The sequence below is a fragment of the Anneissia japonica genome, unplaced genomic scaffold (genome assembly GCF_011630105.1).
Source record: "Anneissia japonica isolate Jap-2015-1 unplaced genomic scaffold, ASM1163010v1 scaffold287754_len4335492_cov202, whole genome shotgun sequence".
Taxonomy (NCBI): domain Eukaryota; kingdom Metazoa; phylum Echinodermata; class Crinoidea; order Comatulida; family Comatulidae; genus Anneissia; species Anneissia japonica.
In genome coordinates this window covers 879,563-895,850 of record NW_022705543.1, presented here as the reverse complement: position 1 = coordinate 895,850, position 16,288 = coordinate 879,563, and the positions used below count along the sequence as shown (strand labels likewise).

Genomic DNA, 16,288 nt, shown 5'->3' with positions numbered 1-16,288 from the left:
GAGAGTTGCCACTAGTCATTTTTTAGATAGGAATTTCCAGATTAGCAGGTAAAAGGACAAAGGTGGGGAACATATAAATCTATGATAACCTATGCCTTCGTAACTCATTGATGCAGGTTTTGGGCCATCCAAGGGTTGAACCTGTTCAGATACTATCTGATACGATACACGCTTGTTTGTAGAGTTTACTTAACTTATTATTTATTTTACTTTTTATGGAACAATTCATTCAATATTTATGTTGCACTATAAAAAGTTGTTAAAGGTGTGTTTTCTTTCTCTCTTTCATGTATGTAAAAAGGATACTTGCTGCTATGTATGTTGCTTTTGTATTTATAGTATTAATGTTTCATTATTTTTTAAAGATTTAAATACAAAATATATCCCAATACATACAAATGTAGAAAAGATAGTTTAAGAGAAACAGATCAGATGATATATGAGATTATAAAAATTCAGAGATTATTTGAAGCCAAATAAAAAAATTACTTGTTTCCCATTCCCTTGCGCATCCATTTTTATTTTTTTTAATTTCCATTTGCAAATTGTACGCAAACCGGGCTAACTCATGCATGATGGTCTTCGATCCGCAAACTATGCTGCAGTGTTAGGGCCAGCTAAGGTTTATGAAGGATTACTTAAATTTCAAAGCATACAATCCAAAGAGAACGCTAGGATAAGTAAATATTAAACACTATTTTGAACAATCGTATTGCCTTTCCTAGCCATTTACTTCTCGCATTAAAAGTGGGTGATTGTTTTCGCAACCATAACATTATTCATATGCTAGGTCATGTGACCGCCTGTAAGCAATCATCGCTAAATCCTCTATTCTATTGATCGTTCATGTTTAGGGATACTGTACATGGTATCACGTCTAGTGCTTCTTTTATTTGCTTTCAATGTGTCTACTTGATAAAATTGAGAAAGTATTAGCTGTTTCCCATCGACCATCTTAGATTTGCCATCTCGGAGTAAAAGAAATGTGTCCTCATTCTTCTTTTTTCAAAATATTAGGATAAGAAACTACTTTTTTTTTAACTTGGCCTAGATTGATGTTCTTACATCTTGTCTGCAATCATTTTTCTCCAAATGAATTTTTTCCAATATTGGGCGCAGGTTTGCAAATCACATTTTGGAATTGAAGGTCTGTAACGGAAAGCTAATTACTAATCAGTATGTCTAACATATTATTTGCCATACAGTAGTCCAATTGGAGAGATGCGTTTAAACCATAATTTATTTTTAAATTATGATAATTTTTTGAACAAATAAATTTATTGTTTATTTACCAATGCAACTTCCTTCATTGAAGTATAGTTACTATTGTATTTGTGATTATATGTTTTTTATTGCTTATTTTCCAGTCCATGGGTCTTATTAAAGAATAGTCATTACTGAGTTTGTAATGTTGAGTTTCTGTATTCAAAAATGTAATTACTTTCTGTCTACATTCAGAAATAGGGAATGTGCAGTCTGTAGAATATGACCTTGGTGTTTCATCCACCTTGTCTAGATGGGTGATGTGTTTGTCCTGTGTGGGTTTGAATTATCCAGTAAATAGTAATAAGCCTATAGGCTATAGTAAAATGGAATGTATTTTGTATTGTCAATAGAACTTAAAATAAAGATAGTTTAACAAAAAACATACTGTAGGCAATGAGATAGGCTAAAACCAAAACCCCTTACAATGAAAAAAATTTAGATTTGAAAGACTATTTCACGAACAACAATTTCAGGGATTTTTAAACAATATTTTTTAATCAATTTAAAAAAATAAGCTTGCATTGATATTAAAAATCAAATAAAGCGAATAATTTTGTTCAAGGTGTTTTTTTGTTTTCATGATCATGTGACACGATAATAAGGTGTCTCTTTATGGCGGCTACATAATCACGGATCACATCCATACACAGTTCAACTACCTGATAACAATAACCATAACTGATGCTAGTTATGGTTTATTCTCCAACCTTTACCTTTACCTACCTTCAAGACACAATACAAAAATTATATTATTATTGTATTTTTCCTATGGGCAATTCCATGGTCACGACTTTTTAAGGCATTCATAATGGTAAAAAACTGTTCAAATATTACAGATAAACCAGTAAATCTGAAATTCCAAGTAAATTTTATACTCCTTCCCACACACTTTTAATTGACAATATTACAAAAATCAAAACGTAAAGTCATTTATGAAATATTGGTATTAATATGTTTGGTCACAGACCGACTTAAAAAAAAAGAGAAAATTTTACAAATATAAACTTTGTGCAATTCTATTGAAAATATTACGAAAAGATTTATGGTAACACATCCAGTATGTAAAATCATATATAAGGAATTAGTATCAACAGAGAAGGTGATGTAAAACTACATCATGGGGATGACAGGGTAGATGGTACCACCTTGGGTCTGGTCACAAACCGACGGTCACAGACCGACCTATCGATTTGCATGATAGTATATGATGGAATCTGGCACATTAAAAGGAGAAAACTCTCTATATAAAATTCAATACTAAAAACTTGTTACCAAACATTGTATATAAAAAAGCAAAACTTAATTCCTTATAGTAAACAAAAATTTATTTTGTAATAAAATCAGATTATTTAACATATTAAGAATGGTATTATTTACCTAATAAACGTCACAGAAAATAGTCTTAAGCAAAATCATGATTGCTTGGATGTTGATTGATCTGACCCAGTTAATAAATACTCTAGTACTTAATGAAAAAAGGCATATTAAACCAAGAAAATTATGAAATGCATTTTATGCATTATGGGTATCTAGAAGTGTTTTCACATCCTCCCAGCGACCATCAAACATGCTCCATTTTCCATCTATGGTTGCCTTTGAAATGATTAGCATGGTTTTTTTTCTTTAGACGTTAATGGCAATGGTGGCGCCAGATGTTTGCCAACAAGGGGTCCGACGTGTCTGATGCAGGGGTCCGAACCAAAGCAACGACAAAGCCTCGGTCGATAGCCCGAAACAAATAAATATCTGTTAGGGTTCTTGATGGGAGTTTTTATGGCTTAATTTATCCCTAAATGTGTTTTTAGACTACAATATTAGGGATTGGCAATCAAGATAGCGTTATTTGGATAGGAAAATTATTATTTTTAAAAATGTTTGGTCCGACGACCTAGTCGTTCGTCGAAAGACAGGGGGTCCCGGCTTTCGGACAAAGAAAATTCCTCTGCCCCTTCCCCCCCACCCCGCTGACGCCTCCACTGGTTAATGGCATAGTGAATAGTAACTATACAGTATTTAAATGTTGAAATCAAGATCTATACTGAATGATAAACTACAGCTTTATGTATTTGAAAGATTTTACCCACTCAGCTTCCAACTACTTAGTCACGTGGTTTAATATACCCAGTTTGGTGGTTGTTGAGAACTCTATTATGAAGCAAATCATTGTTATTTTCAAATAAACCACTATATGTCCTTAGAACCTTTCCCGGGCCCATGTCTTTTGTCATTTTAATTTTGTTTATTGAATATAACCAACTTTACAGAAAAAGTTTGCTTAAAGATTATTGTAATATCATTGGTCACAGACCGACAAGTCAGTCTGTGACTAATTTGGTCACAGACCGACTAAAATTAATGTAATTAAAATATGAATAAATAAGTCGAAAAATTTAAATAAACTTGTCGGTGAATGTTAGCCTAATAGCTTCAATAGTTTTATGAATTTCAAAATGGTTGAAAGCTGCATGACTTAATAAACCTAAAAAATGTTTTTTGGGTCACAGACCGACAAAAATATTGAGGAATAGTTTTGCCCCGCCTTAATATTTTGTTTAAATGAATATTCCTTTTTGTCACAAAAACTAATAAAATATGCTAAGTTCTCCAATTTAAAATAAAAATGACTGGCATAAATGGCAGTTTGTTAGTTTCTAGAGGCTTTGAAAAAACATGACATTTTCATATTTTTTATATTTTCAAAATTATGTAATTTCAAATTCCTATATATTTTTATACATCCACACAAGAAAAGTTTCATCAATGAATCCTAAAAATTCATTTTTAAGCTTTAGTTTGATATAAAACTTGTTTACATTCCTCAAAGTTGAAAATTTGTTAAATCTGAAAAAAAGTCATGGAATTGCCCCTTTGTACTCTGTAGAACTTGTACAGGTGAAGTATGACATTCAGAATGTTGTAGTCATTGTGTTTTTTCTTTGGGCCTAGTTACATAATTGATAGGCCTACTTATTTTTTAAATTTTGGAAGAAATAACCCAGGTTAAAATCTTTTTTTTTTTCTATACTGGTCTTGTTACAAATTTTTCAAACTGAATGAGAATTTAATCATAATGCTTGCTTTTAGTTTTCTGCTGTTAGTAGCCCTTCATCACTTTTTCATGTTTTCGCTTCTTAATTTTAGTTGCAAGTGGCTCGGTAAAGGATCTGGTGGCAGACATCAAAGCAGCTCGTCTTAATGACAAAGAGATCCAACAGCTTATTGATACGCTGCTCAAACAGAGTGGCCAAGGCAATGCCGACCAATGGACAATGGTAAGCAGTAACAGTAGTTATGCTAATATTTTATTTATTTATAATTTATAACTTTATAATTACAAGATTTGCCATATGGCAAGCTGACAGTAAAAGGTCCTCGCATCAACAATACAAACTCAGAGATTTCTAACAGATACATCAACATTTTCAATCCATGATGTCACTACCCATGTCAAAAAAAAAAAAAAAAGATACAAACAAACCATCATATTAATTTTTTTTTTTTTTTTTTTTAATTGTGCTTTCTATACTCAAATACTTATAAGTAATGATTTGAAAATGTTGGCGAACATTTTTATTTTCAACTTCAGCTTAAATGAGGCTACTGTTTTTGACTTCAGATTTTGTAATCATAAATCTTAACTCAAATTTTAAATTACCGTATATTCCGGTGTATAAGCCGCAAATTTTATACGCGATTTTCCCCCCGAAGTTTGGGGTGTGGCCTATACACCGCATACATACATTAACCAAGTTCAGATCGCGAGCCGCGGCGAAAATCAGGCGCCGTCTGTCTAGGATAGGCCCACGCTAGCCCAATTAATTAGCCTAGGGTAGGACCGGTTTTTAGGCCTAGTATTTGTAATTATACTCACTACAGTGCTGTGCTAGGATTCCTACTAAATTTTCTACGACATTAGCAATGATTTGGGTTGTCTAAATAATTACTTTCATAATTACGTTCACTCGTAAACAATTTTGAAACACGCTGTTTCTGTTCAAAACCGCTTCGCTCAAAACAATAACAAACTACTTTTCGGGAGTTAATTGGGTCCTCGAGGTCACGTGAGCAGCTTCATTTTCGATGTCGCAACAAAAAACATGTGGGCTGATAAAACTTGCTGTTCGACGTCTGGTTCCCGGTTGCTTGTACCGTTATAGAGAGAATATTGATACCGCTATAATTTTAGAATAAAAACTTGTGAAATTAATTTATGCTATAAAAACACGAGTTGTAATAATTATTCTACTGGAATTTAACTGTAGAAAGGCATACATCATGGGCATGCGTGAACTCCGTATCCACGATATTTCTCCAGTTCTGAGTTTTGTTTATAAAACGTGGTGCGTGATGGTCCATGCTTCGCACAGTGGGCTGTGAGTAGTAATGACTTAGGCCTAGAATTACCAATATTTTTAGCCTAATAGCGACTGTTATTAGTCAACATAATAATAGAATGATTGTTTAAAATAGATAAATATACTCAATAAGTGTTTTATTTTATTAAACTTAAACTAAACTGATGTTGAAAATTTAAGGTAGCACGACCGTCTAGCCAAAAATGGGGATTTCCCTAGGGCCGGCTGCCTAGAGCAAGAATATGTTGTTAACATGGTGGTAGCCAGCATTTTACACGCATTTCCAGTTGTTTGTTGTTTAATAATCGTCCGAAAACGATGAAATTTCTTTATGTGAACATTTATAAATAATGTCAATGTTTCAAAATAATTAAAAACTTAACATTATGGGAACGGTTTGGAACTTAAAAATAGGTACGGCTTATACACAGGTGACACAAAAAATTGTGATATTCGCGTCCTAATTTGGGGAGGGGGCGGCTTATACACCGGAATATACGGTACATTGTAGAGTAGAGATTTGTCCATCATATCAGTTATTTTTTCACAGTTCTAATAATTACTACTATTCTTGGAAATAGAATGTGTAGTAAATGAATGTCATGTAGGCCTATAGTCTGGCATTTATCTTGTGTTATTTCCTCTAGAACACATTCCACGAGATATTAATTATGAATATTTATGAGTATTCATGAGTATCCTAATTATATATTATAATTTCATAAATATTCATGAGTATCATAATTATATATTATAATCTCATGAATATTCTTGAGTATCATAATTGTATATTATAATTTTATGAATATTCTTAATATTAAAATGTCATTAGTTATTTAACATCTGGTTATAATTATAGACCTAATAAATATACTTTTAAAACAAATGAATGTATATGAATTGTAAATAATTTTATTGGAGGAAAAATCAGATTGTTCAAAAATTATTTTGTTTGCATTTCAATGAGTGAACTTGAACTCAAAAGGTATTGCCATCAATCACATAAAAAAATCTTTTCAGTTATTTATGATCAGTGATACTGAACTGATTCTTAGTGCTTTTTTTTTGCTAAGACAAGCATATAGAGCGCGTATTTTTTTAACGTCTTCACGATTAAATGGATATTTATTCATTGATTGCCATCAATTAGCTTCGGGATTCTACTTGACTGAATTACAGTCAGATTGAAAGCAGCGATAATGTGTTCCAACTTAAGTATGGCAGCCACATATTTAATGATAATTTATTCTTCTCGGTAAAATTAGAACCAATATGGCAAATATTTCTAATAGAGTATTACTGTACATCATAAGATTGAATGCGATTACAAAACTCTGGCAAGTCAATTGGGTTTAATTTATCTAAAACATACAAATTGTCCTTTGAATAATAGTTCTAGTTTGCCATTTGAATTTAAAGTTTGGTTGATTTAACAAAATGCCACCCATATTATAATACTGTAGTATATTTTATTTGTTTTTTAAATTTTGTTTATTTTTGTTGTTTTTTATATTTTGTATATTTTTGTTAGTTTTTTATATTTTGTATATTTTTGTTAGTTTTCTGATTGTTTATTTTTTGTATATTTTTAAAGGCAAATCAACGATCTGACCCAGTGTCTTCCCTCAAAAGGCAGCTGCAGGAGAAAGAACAAATGCTTCATAATGGTAGGTGAAATAAAATGATCCCACCTTTTTTCCTATATTTTTGTTTACTGTTAATCAACTATTTTGTCGTGGTCACCTGCACAGCTATGTAAACAGACTAATGAAAGGAGCTACAAGATGTATAAATTACAAGAAACAATTAAAAGTATTTATAAACGATCATTTTCATGAGAGTACCTATACGTGGCACCAAGAAGGGCCACGGGGTAGTGCAAGTGTGAAAATTGGGGTCTAGGGGGGTAGCCAGGGGAGGTTGGCGTTGTATGTAATTAGGTGCCCCAATTTAAAGAGTAGATCATGTCACCATTTCGAAAAAACAGAAAATGCAGTATGATAAGATAGAATACGTATTAGAAAACTAAAGTCAGGCAAATAAATCCAAGGAAATTTAATTAAATCAATGTTTATTAATGTAATTGTCATAAGATAAAATTGAAAAATATGTTGCAACGAATGAAAATAATACAATGAATTTATTATTTTAGAAGAAAACTGGCCCCACCTTCCCCCTCCCTTTCTATTGGCAGTAGTGTCGTTGTTATGATAATTATTAATCATGATTATATTATATGATTTTACAGAGACTTTGTCAACCCAAGCTTCGGCACAAAAGGTGAAGGAAATTCGCATGGAGCTGGCACAAGAGAAACAGCACAGCTTAAAGGTAGATGCAGATTATAAGAACAAGATATCTTCATTGGAAAAGGACATACAGGCATTACATCTGCGCATGTCACAGGTAAATATGCAAATTTATTTACACCTGTGGTGGAAGGAACACAGCCCGCCTTGAGATAAAGCCACCTAGTTCAGACTGGCACATGGATAAACCCAGTGAGTTGAGCAGGGTTTATCCACCTAGTCTGAACTAGGCCTCCGTCTTTTCTTTATCAACAAACAGGTTGTTTTGTGTGTCTTAAATAATATGTATTTGGAAAATTATTTGTATATTTCTAGATTGTAATGTAATGCAAGGCAGTATGGAGTTCTGGGATGACTTATTTTTTAGTTAAATATTCCATTCTTAATAATAAGGATGTTTGCATTTAATTTTACTAACTCAGAACATTTTGTTGGTTATCTCGACTAGCCGATCTAAGCTTTTCAATAAATTTATCACTTCAGTAGCTTTTCTGATAAGAATAAAGCTAATCTGCATGTTGTACTAGAAATATTGATTTAGTCGTGCTCTTTTTTGTCGGTAGATTTATTTTCTGGGTCAGGTATATTTACTGTCAAAATATGAGGTAGTCATTGGAAAAAATCACAATTTCTTTGAGTGTGGGATAATCTTTTTTTGTCTGCATCCTATTTTTCCAGTAAAATATATTCATTTTTTTTTGTATATATGTTTTCTATAGTTTTTACGATTGCCTTAAAAAGGAATTGCATAGTCATTTCTTCTAGCCACCCTTCAGGTCGGTTGTGTATTTTTTTGTTGTATGATAGTAATTAATTCCATTGATTATTAACATGAGCTTATTGTAGATCTATTTTTCCACAAAAATTTTCTCATCAAATATTTAGGTTTAGTAATATTCTCAAGTGGTGTGCTTACTACCATAGCAGTATAAGTAAATACTAAAGATATGTTGAAGTATGACCTTATTCCTGGATTGTACAAAATACATACAACATAATCAGCAGTGAAAGTGTTAGTGCCTATTTACAGTAACATGAAAATCATTTTCCCTCTTATTAAATTAGATTAGGTAAATAATAACAGTTTGTGATAATTTCTCATACAATGTACAATATGCTCATATAAAGTCATAACAATAACAGTGGCTGATTAAAAAAATTTGAAATAGAGGGTCACAGGGAGGGAATTTCACAGATGGAGGGTCTAAGAAGGTTTATGGATATAAATGGCACAAATATATTTTTTTTTCTCTATAAAAAAAAATAAATAGTTACAAATTTGTAGAGGGGTAGGTGCTTTCTTGAACCCGCCACTGAATAACATTAATGAGTTATAACATTGAAAAAGTTCTATATTGTATAAGGAAATCAGACACCTCCCCCTCCCCCCCCCCATAACCACCCAGACAAAATCCTCTGGACAATAATCACCCAGACAAAACCACCTAAAATGGACTATACCATTGTTAGAGTAGAGTGAGCTTGGGAATAGGTGGGCTTATTTTTATCTAGCTATACAATAGGATAGGGAGTCCATTTTAGTAAGAAAAATGTCTTTTTAGGAGTAGGATTCATAGCTTAAAATTCCTCTGTATTTATGCAATTTAGTTTCCTGCAGTTAACTGTGAAGTGGATTGCCTTACTACAATTTTAATACATTATTTACATCTTCAAAATTTCTCATACAATGATAATTCAAGTGTTTTACCAGACATTTGCCAACATGACTCATAGCCAATGGATTATAAGCTATTGTTACCCATCATGCCTCACGAGTTTACATCAAAAAGAATTGATTTTGTAATAAAAATTGTAGAAAATGTTTCATGATAATCATATTCTATAAAGTGATGAAATAAAAACGTTAAAGGAAATTTGCCTTGAAATATTAGGATATACAATAATTAATGATTTAAAAAATATGTAGTTTTATAGCATGATGCAATATTGAGAAAGTGATTATTGTACTATTAGTATTAGACAGATCATTTGCTAGGAAATTGGCTCTCGTTGCATCAAAGGTCATGAATTCTTTTTACAGTAGTGCTACAGTACGCCTTTAGAAAGAAACGAGCTGAAGTTGATTTTATCACATGAAGTACTAATACTATACTTAACACCAAGAATAGATGAATTGAAGCAAAAGTTCTCAAATAGAATGATTGATTAATGTATAATGTGTGTGTTTCATGTTATTAAGAAGATAATGATATTATTAATGATATTTATGTATGATGATTATAACATTTTGGTCCTATTCCCAAGACCTATGGTTTACGTTTCACATTTCTTAAGTCCCTAGATAAACACAGAAACACTTTAGTTCCTGGAGACCCCAAAGGGAATACTCGATTCCATAATATTGCAGTTAGTAGTCCATGGAATTGACATTTAAACTTAATAGGTATCAATAAAGTGCTTTGACCTGGGACACAAACAAGTGGCGAGTGTTGGGCTTGAACCTATGATTCTTAGAAAGCAATACTGCTTCACCATATGGTCACAATGATGTGTTGCATGAATTTCACACCAGGTGTTAAGGCATGGTTAGACTCTCTTCGATCTGCTCAACAGGTGACTTCCCATCTCGACAGGTGTTGCCTGATTCAAACATTTTGCACTCCTGGAAGAAAATAATTGCCTTCACTTATATGTAAATTAGCCAAATTTGAGATAATTTTCGCAGATTAATGTTGCACAGTTGCTAATGCAATGCATGTTTTAACTTAGATACTTTGAAGGATTGGATTGGATTGGATTTATTCGGTATAAACACCGAGGATAACCCACGAAAGTTTAGAAGAAGACTTATTTCCGGTGGGGTCCGAAGAGGCTAAATATAATATTTTGCATAGTAATTCATCCATTCTGGTGTTCTGGAAGCTCTTAACGTTCAAAAAGAATAAACAAATAGAAAGAATAGAGAAGGAAATTATTAAATAATGGAGTTATAGGTAAAACAAGACTAATTGGTCTGTTTCTGCACAATAAAGGAAAACAATTTCATAAGCTATTGAGAGGTTTCTTTTTGCAAACACTGCTAATAGTATCACTACCCAGACAGCTACGGATGTTAACTCAGATGACCTTCTCATTGCCTTGGGGGCCTCATCTTGATTTAATTGTTTACTGCTACCTGTTTGTTTATTTTTGTCTTCTACATTATTTATGGTATATACAGTACAATTTGCTGTGTGATGAATGAATAATTATTAATGAAATGCTGAGGCATAATATTTTACAGTGATTTCACTAGTCTGATAGAAAAAAAAAACTTTTTGAGGTGTTTGCCTTTATTGATTTTATGATTCTGAAAATCTGCCTCATATCATAGGCAAGCGATGTCAAAGAGCTTAGAATATTTACATTCTAAAGAATGTGGATTGGTTATATTTTGAGGAACTTCTGGGGTGTTTGTGTCATTCATTTATTCAGGTATAAACACCAAGCAAAACAGCAGCCAATGGCTGAAAACAACAAATATAAACTGTTCGTGTGTTGGCTTCATATTCCTCATACTGTAGTCATCATATGCAAATTGCCATTGATAGTAAACATTTCTTACTACCAACCAGTTAATTAAATATTTACTGGCAGACTTAAAAAGAATTTGTAATCAGCTTCTGAGAATAAGGTCCTATCTATCACATTTTATTTCACAAAAAACTAATAGTATGCCCATATATATAGTAGTCATGATGTGTCTGTATATGGTCATAATGTGATGTCACCATGACCATATTAAGGCATGTCACATGTTTTTGTCATATAAAATATTTGATAGTCTTAATGGCTTAATAATAATAATTATATAGCTGTCAAAATTTCCTATTTTTTATGAATAATTTTGGCTATAAAGATATACTATACAGTACTGCGATGAGCTGAAAATTTGTCATTACCTCGATTTGCCCAAGTTGTTTCTAATTGAAAATTTGATTGAGGAGCTATTATTTCTGATTATTCCCATATTTATTGCATATACCACTTTGCTGATAATTCAAGAATTTGTGTAGTAAAGAAAAAAAAATCTCGTAAGGGGTGCGACCCACGAGAGGCCTACGCCACCGCTCAGAATGGAACTGCCCTATAGCTTAGGATAGACTGACACGTGTGCAACTTCTGTTCACATGGAACCCTTGCGTCAGTGAAAAAAAAATGAGTTGTTTTAATCTAATTTGAAAATAACTTAATACTAGAAATTGCAAATTGCAAGTGAAGTGCTGCGAAGTAAAACTGCATAGAATGTTCTTCGAACAAAATTATTTATGCGAGTCAAGTGAAAATAATGAATAATAAAAATATAACAAATAATATGAGACACGACCCATTGTCTATATTAGAACAGCGTTGGTACCGTGTACAATAGTGTTTTGCTGCAGTGACATCTCGCTGCTGGCGACTCGCTGCTCTGCTGGCCGATGACTCGCTGCTGGCGAATCGATCTTCGCATGTGTATAAAATGGTATTTATTTCCGAAAACACTATGCCAGTCTACAACAAGCGTCGCCTAAATTTAATAATTAGCATGTTGAAATAGGCTAGTAAATAATTTTAACTGGGTTCGTAAATAATATTGGCCTCAAAATATTGTGGCTGAGACATGAGCCGATTAAACGTAGAAATAGGAAACCTAGAAATATAATAAAAACGCTGAATAGTACTCCAGCGTTGCGACATGCGGACGTTGGTACGAGTAGGTTAGTCTACAAACGTCGCCTAAAGTAATTGATTTTACCCGGCAGAACGAAAGAAGGAAACTCCGCTTTTCAATTGTCATACAGTAGGCGCAGGTTTTTTGACAAACAATGACCTTTCAGAGGTCAAATTGCTGTCAAGAATATGAATTGGCTGCTTCGCAGCAATAATCAGATGAGGAAGTTTTTTAATTTATTTTTTAGGGAATTTTACAGATTTTTTCAAATGAATACTTAATTTGTAATGGAATTTGAACTTGCAATGTAAAGCTTCAACTCATAGAATAATCATTGCAATGGAATGTGTTTTACCATGACAATTTTATGTATTTGGTCGACGAAGCAAAAAAATAATACTATCTTAACGTGTAAATTTAAGTGCCGGCATAAAACAGTGATCACAAGAATATGAAGCCAATACATAACATGTTTTGCTGGCACTTTTTTGGTGTGACAAAATGAAAAGTGGAATATTTCAATCTATAGGCCTATATTTGATATATTTCCATAAAATATTTTGTATTGCAGGTCTTTTTATTAAAGCCCACTATTGGGGCCAGGGTTTTGTGTCCCTTTAGCAGCTTTGGTCTCTAATTGGAGGTGGTTTTTAATTAGAGGGGTCTTTAATTGGATTGGGTCTTTAATTAGAGGGAGACCTGTATAACTATTTAATATTTATTTTTTATGTTCACTTGTAGACACATGAGCAACACGGTAAAGAAAGTACCGCCTTCCAAATGAAGGTAAAGCAACTTCAAGCTTTAGTTGATGAGAGCAACTCTGGAGTGATACAGCAACTGCGAGAAGAGAACAACATGCTGAAGACCGAAGCCAACAGAAATGTTGCTAAGTAAGTATTAGCAGGTTATCTCTAATAATTTGTTTGTACTACCGAAATCTACACATGCTTAAATTTCTACATACATATCCCATACAACTTCTTAAATAATAACCCATTGCTCTATTCTAATAGTAACCCACCCTAAAAATTAATCTATAATAACCAAATACTCTAATAATAATCCATGGGATTACTATTAGTCACCAAATCTATAGACAAAATGACATTCAAATCAACATTTTTGTCACTTTAACATGATTTATTCTTTAAACAAGGCATTCTTCATATTGTGATTGTGCCACTGATGAACCTTTCTTGAATTATCTCCTTGGTGTTTTTGAGTTTATAAATAAAATTTAGTTAACAAGGTTTTTTACTGTAGATGTTTATTTCTATGAATTATTGACACGAAAAGCTGGGGGTAGGTGGGGTTTACTATTTTCAAGTGCCTACATTAAACTTAGTAATCTACTACTCTAATAGTAACCCATATTCTAATAGTAGCCTACCCTAAAAAAACAATCAAAGTATAGTAATCCAGGGTTATTAGAAGTATTATGGTAAATCTATATATTCTTTTCTCAATTATTACTATTATTTATTTATGTAATGTATAGACATAATATGACACATTAAAGCTTATACTTTGCAAAAAAACAATGTATTACTTGACTCAAAAAAGTACCAGGTTGGTGTCCGGTGAGGGATAGTTGTCCATCAGAGTTAAAGGCTTAATGTTAAGAACTTATAAGGATCTGAAATCTATAAGGCTCTATTATAAATACAGTTTTATTTTATTATTATTATTATTATTATTGATACATCCTGTGTTCTATACTGTACATATTCCACACCCATGTAGACATAGCACACAACATGCTAAGCACATGTTGTCTAGACCTCGCTGAACACATGTACTGGATTTCTAGGTCTAGTTGAAGGAAGTTTGCAAATACTCAACATATGTACTTAACATCCAAGGCCTAGGAGGCAGTAGAATGTCATGCTGAGCGTACACATACTCAGTGTCTTAAGCCTAAGAAATGGCAGCTACTGCCGTTGTCTGTCTGCTAACTATGACTCAGGCATGTACATCATGTGGTCTGTCAACTTAAAATCATTACAACCACGATACCTCCTCTTTTTTAGAATTAGACTTCCTACCAATTACATGACCAATCAAATGATTTCCTACCAGTCGTATAACGTGCTATTAATACGTAATTAGCATTCCTATGTGTCTAGTTATAATTGTGTCTAGCTCACTCTTATCCATTTTCAATATATCCTAAACCCTATGATGCAAGGCATAGCGTCATACAAAACTGCCGATACAGGAATACTGTAGGAAGTAGAAATATACAGAAAATATTACAGTTCTCCCCAGAGTTAAACAGATATGATTTAAAAAATTGCCTCAGGGAATTCACAGCAACCCAGTATTGTAGCATCTTTTTATACATACAAAATAATAGCCTAGCAGCACCACAATAATAGATGTCTACCATTTTTTTTTCTCTTTTCTTTGTTATTATCTAGCTAATTTGCTAGATTAGAAGGAAGTGATAGTAGGATATGTTGTCTACAGTAGTGTCATTGAGATCACATGACATCACATGATCTTATCAATTGACGCTATCACACTATCATGTATACAATGTAGTAGGGTGACATTTGACCTTATAAGTACAGTATGAATTTTAGAAGTTATCAAAGTCAAATACCATTGTTATATTATATTATAACAGTATAGTATAGACTTTATTAATGATTATATTGAATTTACACTTTATGTATAAATGATTATTATAGTATATTTACGAGAGAAGAAAGTAAACATTAAAAATGTATTAAAATACAATAATACTCAAATCCATAATAGTTTTATGAGGTAAAATAGGAATTATTGTCATGGTATGAAAACTATTTTCATACTTCTTTTTATAGGAAAGAGCAGTTAATGGGTAACGAGCTAGCCCGCCTTCAAGCTGAAAACAATAAACTACAAACCCAGTTGTCGGGTAGTAAAGACCATGGCCATAAGGTCGATGAGCTGCGCCATGGTTACGAGAGTAGGATTGGACAACTGGAACAACAACTCCAACAAGTTCAAGTTACCCAGGTTTGGCTCATATTTTGTTGTATCCCCGAAGGGATTAATAAGCAGTTAGTAGAGCTCCGCATAGTACACTAAAGGAAAATTATTATACAAAGGTTAGATTTAATGCTTGAAAAAATTTCCTGATGGCCTGCAAGGAATTTTGAATGCATTAAATCTAGACTAAGTAAAATAATTTTCCGCTAGTGTACGATGCATGGTCTACTAATACTTTATAAGTCAATCGCCATCTTTTAATGTTAGTTTTGACAAGGCAATTTGCTTTGGTTTTGATAACCAACTGTTGCAGTCATTGGTTTGCTATAGTGATATGATGATCAGTATACTGTGAGCGTATTTACCATTTAGCTGTAGCCAGAGAGTATGAATCTGCAAGAGGTCCGACTGCCATGATTTTGTGTGCAGGCAATGGAATGTTAAAAAAGTACTGCCACGAAATAGGGGGCGCCCTATTTGAATTCGAATAGCGTTCGAAACTCGAACATGCACACAGCACACATTCGATCATCGAACGTCTTTTGAGGCCACGCACACCTTTGTGGAAGTACTTTTTGAAATAGGATTGCATTCCAATGAAACCACGGCAGTCAGACCGGTTGCAGTTCTATACTCTTTGCTGTAGCTGTGCGTATGCTGATTTGTGCTGCTGCAGTACGCGTTAACTACACATCAGGAGTACTGTCAGTACGGTTACGATGAAT

The 16,288-nt window shown here is 32.9% G+C and overlaps 1 protein-coding gene across 8 annotated transcripts in view; it reads left to right on the top strand.

The window, feature by feature from the left end:
• LOC117105715 (ribosome-binding protein 1-like) overlaps nt 1-16,288 on the top strand; it is a 48,309-nt gene that overhangs the window by 7,411 nt on the left and 24,610 nt on the right. For all 8 annotated transcript variants that reach the window (XM_033246957.1, XM_033246956.1, XM_033246954.1 and 5 more), the window contains exons 3-7: nt 4,408-4,538; nt 7,216-7,288; nt 7,870-8,027; nt 13,326-13,477; nt 15,416-15,590. In XM_033246957.1, coding sequence (XP_033102848.1) covers nt 4,408-4,538; nt 7,216-7,288; nt 7,870-8,027; nt 13,326-13,477; nt 15,416-15,590 — 689 coding nt within the window. The remainder of the gene's footprint in view (nt 1-4,407; nt 4,539-7,215; nt 7,289-7,869; nt 8,028-13,325; nt 13,478-15,415; nt 15,591-16,288) is intronic.